The sequence below is a fragment of the Hypomesus nipponensis genome, chromosome 5, assembly GCF_054491055.1.
Source record: "Hypomesus nipponensis isolate SF chromosome 5, ASM5449105v1, whole genome shotgun sequence".
Classification (NCBI taxonomy): Eukaryota; Metazoa; Chordata; class Actinopteri; order Osmeriformes; family Osmeridae; genus Hypomesus; species Hypomesus nipponensis.
Window position 1 is genome coordinate 14,405,894 of NC_140365.1, and position 6,196 is coordinate 14,412,089.

The window sequence follows — 6,196 nt, forward strand, 5'->3', positions numbered from 1 at the left end:
CCATTCAACATAATATTTGCGTTCGACATGGACTGCGGCTGCAAATGACTGGCGAGAAGCCGCTTGCAATCGGGGAGGAGTTAAAATAACGGGAATAAACTATATTAACAACATTTCATGTATGTGTGACAACCATTTACTAAACTTGCTACAACAGGACAGGCAACTCAAGCCATTTCTCCCTGTGCTCATTCAATATAGCTAAGTCTATGGCTCATTCAGCTCCAGGTAAATCGGCAATCGGCCAATGTGAACTTTTGTCCTCGTGCCCTGTTCGTATCCGCGGGTATATTTGCAGGCAACTTTTATTGACGTAAGCAAATAAATGGTGTGCAAGTTTGCCCATTTCGGATTGGTTTCAAACTTAGCAAAAATCTGAACAAATTCTTCCATGAAAAAGATAGTGGTATGAGCAGACATCCCAACCTGCAGAGACTCATTTCCGGGAGGTGACCCCGGGAGGTAACCCAAAAAACCCAGTCAAGCACCCCTCTAAAGCAGAGCCTAAGCAGAGCTTCAAAGTCCACATGACCGGTCCTGGGTTTTAGTTTCATCGTCAGGTGAACTACAAATGGCTGGGTGCTTGCTTGTGTGTTGCTGGACCAGGGCACTAAGTTTACCCACAAAAATTCCTATATGAACACTTGCATCCCACCTTTACTGGCAGTGCTGCAAATAAATCTGTGGAGGTCTTTTGTAGCCCAAACACAAAGTAGGATGCAGATTTCCTCCGTCGGCTTTTTGTCCATAAAATGAAAGTACACATACGATAGTGTTTTGGGTGGTCTCTTCAAGGCCAGGTTTTTCAGCTAAATTATTTTGTAGTTGTCATCTGTTGGCAGGGGATGGTCACAAGAACAATCCCTTTTTGTTGTGGGTGTGTGTTTAACACACTGTCGTTGAAGCCACAGATTTAGCTTAGCCTGGTTGTTAGTAAAGCCGCGAACAGCACAGGTAGCCTACCAGAGCTCCGCAATGACATTTTATAACAATAATAATAACAATATAAATGACATATGTTTAAAAACAAACCAGTTTTAGTTAAATTACAGTTGAAATTACTTTAGAAGGCTAGTTCTCCTGCTATTGTTATAATAGATAGCATAATAATAGTTGGAGTCGTAGATCTTCTGTAAAACTTCTGTAGGGCTCGTTCCCTTCATGTTCTTCCAAACACATCTCATCCGCTTTTCCGGGACAAGTGGATTTTTTTGTAGGGCAAGTGGAAATGTATTTGCCCCACTGGACAAGTTATACCTCAAACATAATAAAATGCCATATTACTTAACGTTTGTAACTGCCACTCATTACGTCTATTTAACCGATTTTAAAGTAGCTTTTTTCCTCTGTGTTTCGGTGAAGTTCATCTCATGAATTCTGCTCCAAAAAGGTCGACGAGAACAGCCATAAAGAGAGAACGTGATTCCCCATTGATCTGTAGCATCAGAATTGTTAATTGGGTCACGAAAGTCTTGAAAATTGAGTGAGAACGTGTTGCCCGCATAGTAGTAGGCGGCAGTAATGCCTTGGTCCCCTGGTTTTGACATTAGCCTCAGACTCGGGCACTCACTGGCAGTGTTAACAATGTTGTATTTCACTCCATTCTACACCACAAACGTCAGGGAGGACTGCTTTTGGTAGATACGAGCCTACCGAAGATAGCCAGTATATTGGATTTCTTTAACCGAGCCTGTTTCATTTGTCACTTGCCTGAGAAAGCGACCTCTGTTAGCCAGGCTAGTTTCCGGAAATGAGTTTCTGTGAGTTGGGATGTCTGCTCTCTCAAACCATTCAAATAGCCTATCTTGATATAGTGACAATATACTCACTAGTATATTTTGTCATCCAATTCGCTAGGTGGCGCTGTCAGATAAAACAAGGGTCCTAGAACTGCGGTCCTGAAACTGCAGTCCTGAAACTGCAGCTCTCCGGTTCTGCAGGTTCATTCTCATATTCATGTTTTTTTGTTCTAAAAAGCCTTTTAAAATATCAATGATGTCATACAATCAGCATTCATTAGCAGAATGACAGCCTGTTATGGGCAACAATGACTCACCCTGTAAGAAACCAAAAGTACATAAGTACTCATTCATTCAACTTTTGACCTATAATCCATGTTGAACTACAATCAATGAAAAACCACAATCAAATCTGAGATTTCTCAACAACAATCAAGCGAAAGAGACTTATTTAGCCGTCTTGCTCCATAGACTCCCATTCATTTTGCAGTCATTGCCTCATGCCGGCGATTGTCCCCGGTGGAACTCTGGTGGAACTGCAGCCAAATTCGGTACAATGGGGCTTAAAGATGCTGTAAAGTGGAATAAAAAACTAGTAGCCAGCCCAACTTGGCCCCGCCCACAAAAAAATTGGTCTGGAAGTTGGGTCTGGAGGGGCTCGTATTGGGGACAAACTATATAAAACCAGGAGCTGGGCGGACCAATGAAATTGCCAGGGCGGGCTTTATACGATGGTGGACAGATGATCAACAGTAACGTAATCAACGTCACAAAAGAGCGCTTGGGTTGAATTTGTTTTCAACAAACAACATATTACGTTGCTCTGGTTGTAGGTCTATCCAATTGAGCGAGGAGGCATTTGTTTTATGAGTTCGGTTGAAACACGCCCCATAGTCACAGCCCAACGGAGAGTTATCAGACTCATATTCTGACTAGAATTATGAGTATGACAACGTCAGGCTAAGTTTCAAGTTCACCACACCACAGAATAATGTGTTATTAACTACCCATCAAAATTTGAATGAAAAAAACACAGATAAGTATGTTAAATTAGGCTTTGAAATCGAAGAAAATGAGCAATCTTCTCTGCTCAAGACTGGGGGGGCATGTCGCTTGAAGGAACTGAAGCTCGGCCCCCTCGCTGGAAGGTGCCGCCTCTCTCAAGTAAGCTACCTACGATCCAGATAGTGGACGCTACGTCAAGCCGAACAAAACGGGGAAAAAATAGGGGCTAGAATGTTTAATATATATAGGCTTGAAAAGGTATAACCAATTACCCAATTAGAATGTATTTGTTCAATGAGTGAAACATGCAGATGCATATAATTAAATGTTCCCCTGAGCTATAACACAGGTAGGGTGACCAGACGTCCGGATTTCGGCCGGACAGTCCTGCTTTCCAGCCTTTTGTCCGGACCGCTGTTGCGTGTCCCTCTTTTCGCCCTTTTGTCCTCCTTTTTGACCCTTCCTGCCCACCATCGCAATTTACCACTCGCGTAAGTTTTCCGATGCTAACCTACGTGGAGTTCAGAACTCCACTTTGCCATAAGAGCAGCAAAGATCAATATCATACTGTCTGTAAGTTCTGTCGCATTGACATTGACGTGAGTAGTAGGGGGAAAGGGGCTTTACGCATGCCTGCAATACACAACTGCACAAGGACACAATGCTAGGTCTGCCGGACAATGCTAGGTCTCCCCCCCTGACTGATAGGTGCATGCACCACTGGGAAACCAGTTAGCTCGGAAACCAGTAGGGACGTAACACCGGGCACTCTTCTTTACTCCCACCCCCCCCCCCCCCTCAACACATTTTGGGGTTGTCCTCCTTTTTGACCCTTTGTCCTCCTTTTTGGACCCAAGTGTCCTCCTTTTCAGGGTTGTGCTTCTGGTCACCCTAAACACAGGAGTAAACATTTACAGCAGAAACAGCAGACAGTGAGCTCTCCAACTAGCGTCAGTACGTTAGCTACCATTTCACCAAAATACTGACATTCTACACCGAGTAGCCTAATATCAAGTTTGCGGTTTGCACTATCTCATCGCAGAGATACCTCTGGAACAGTTATCTAGTATAATTATAACAAGCACTTAGAACTGAGTGATGAACTGCTGGCGGTGGTGGATGGTCCAGGTGCGACCGGGGGATGAACGGCCGGGGGGGCGATACTCGGTACGGCTCCGCGCTGCAAGAGAAGCTGTGTGTTGGTGAACCCCGTCTGTCTCTGGTCCATGTTAAAACTGTCTGCCATTAAATGGTCAGTGGCGCAGAGGCGGCTGTTGGCTAGCTAGCTAGCTGATGTAAGCTACAATAACAGTAAAGGAGGAGCCATTCAGTGATCTGACGTAGATGGGGAGGAATGACGTAGTTGGGGAGTTTTTTGTCTCCGCCCATTAAAACCTGATCTAAAAACGGAAGAGAAACTGTTCTTTGGTCTAACTCCACATTTCAGAGCGAAAAAGTTTTAGCGCTTTGTATATGCTTTCAGGAACTAATTTCACACGTATTTAATGTACTTAAAAGCAAAACATGGAATTTACTTTACAGGATCTTTGATAGGGAGTGGATAGGCACTCGACGGGCTCTGAATATACCAAGTCAAGCGATGAAAATGACAATTTGTCTCGTGACTTTTATTTTGAAAACAATTTGAACTAATCAACCGGAAATGTTAAAGTTGACTTCCTGACAATATTTTTTATTTCAGCGAGAAATTCCAAACCATCGTTATGGTATTTGCACAAGTAGTGTCTTCCTTGCTTTGTAACCTGCCGACGAAAATTGTGCGCCATCTATTCTGGTGAATATTTTCCGTTGTTGACTGGTTACAATGCTAATGCTTGTCTTACTAGTAGCCTACTGCTGGTGATATGAATATAGCCAATGTATTTTCAACGTGTTTTCAGATTATGGTTGTAAATTCTCCCTCACCTCTGCCGGAGAGAGCTATCTACGGTTTTGTTCTTTTTCTTGGATCACAATTCGGCTTTTGTAAGTTTGCCAAAATCATTCACGATCAAAACATACTATAGACATTGAAGTTCATTCATTGACTGCAAGCCCCTTCACATTTGCATCATTGCTATTTTATTAATATTAGAGAAGACATTATGACTAACGAAAGATGCCATCATGTTTGCTTGTCCGATTCTGTTTCCTTAGTTTTGTATTTGGTATGGGCGTACATTCCTGATGAATGGCTTTATTCAGTAGGGCTGACATACTGGCCTCAAAAGTAAGTGTGAAGATGTATAGTTTGGTGTTGTTCATTGAAAAGAGTATAATAAACGTAAATACTTTCCATTATATTGAATTTCCCCAATATTGTATTGATATTCCCTTCTCATAGATATTGGGCCCTTGCTATGCCTATCTATCTGCTAGTTGCACTGACTATTGCAATTGTGATGTTGTTTGGGGTGAACATGATCAATACCGCTCCACTCAACTCAGTGGACAACATTACAGGTGATTATCTGACCGCCACTTTTCATGACTACAGAAAACAGTCTTAATATTTGTAAAGATGCTTTTCCTAACTGAGCATTATAGGACAAGTCAGACCAGCCAGCAATGTACTTCTTATTTCTCATGCTCAGTTTTTCATAGCATTGGGGTTCTTCTAGTTCCTCATTAGAACACAATTTGAGGATATATATGAGAATATATAGTATAAAGTATTTTTTCTCTGGATACCCTGTGTAATTTAAAGAGAGACTTCATATTGCATTAGATGATGAAATTGCATGCATGTCCTTTCATCTCCCAGACTGCTTCCAACTGACTTTAGAATAAAATTCAATTGTAAAAATGTGAATACAATTTCAGGGGGTCCACTTTTACCTTGCATATCCTCTCGTACAGAGAAGGTTATAATTATCTTGAGTCTTTTCAGATATCTACACCAAAGGACAGCATATGGATGATTGCCAGAAAATGGGTTTGCCCAGATTAAAGGATGTCTCCATCAGTGAAGTCAACAAAATGTTCTATTTATCAAAACAGAGTTGAAAGAAATACAAATACAATGTTGTTGTTTTTAAAAGTTTGTATTATTTATTTTTTTCTATCTGTTTAAGTCATCACATGCATGGTTAAGCCTAATTCACCATACAGTGCTTGCATGTACAGTTGCCGACCTTTGCAATGTGCGGGCAGTTTTGACATCAGTAAACACATTAATTTCTGTAACAAAATTCAGTGATTTATACTAGAAGCACATATTGTTGTTCTGTTAGCTAGCTAGCATTTCATCCATAAAGACACCCCTTTGACAGCAGAGATTGTTATGCCAGCAGTCAGCACTAACATTTACATTATTAACATTTACATACTAATTAGTATCTGCCCAAATCGGTTGTACAATGGGCAAATTGGCATTTTCAACCTGCCCATATCGGTTGTAAATGCAAATTTGTTTCTAAATAACAAAATAGAAATTCCAGACTGTACTTAAT

General features: G+C 41.4%; 1 protein-coding gene across 1 annotated transcript; it reads left to right on the forward strand.

Moving 5' to 3' along the window:
• Window positions 1–4,409: 4,409 nt before the first annotated feature.
• pigp (phosphatidylinositol glycan anchor biosynthesis, class P) lies at window positions 4,410–5,784 on the forward strand. The gene is made up of 5 exons (XM_084698299.1): window positions 4,410–4,539; window positions 4,646–4,730; window positions 4,902–4,974; window positions 5,089–5,207; window positions 5,635–5,784. Exons 2-5 carry the CDS (start codon window positions 4,649–4,651, stop codon window positions 5,748–5,750), a joined length of 390 nt encoding a protein of 129 aa, XP_084554425.1. The 5' UTR covers window positions 4,410–4,539; window positions 4,646–4,648; the 3' UTR covers window positions 5,751–5,784.
• Window positions 5,785–6,196: the final 412 nt, after the last annotated feature.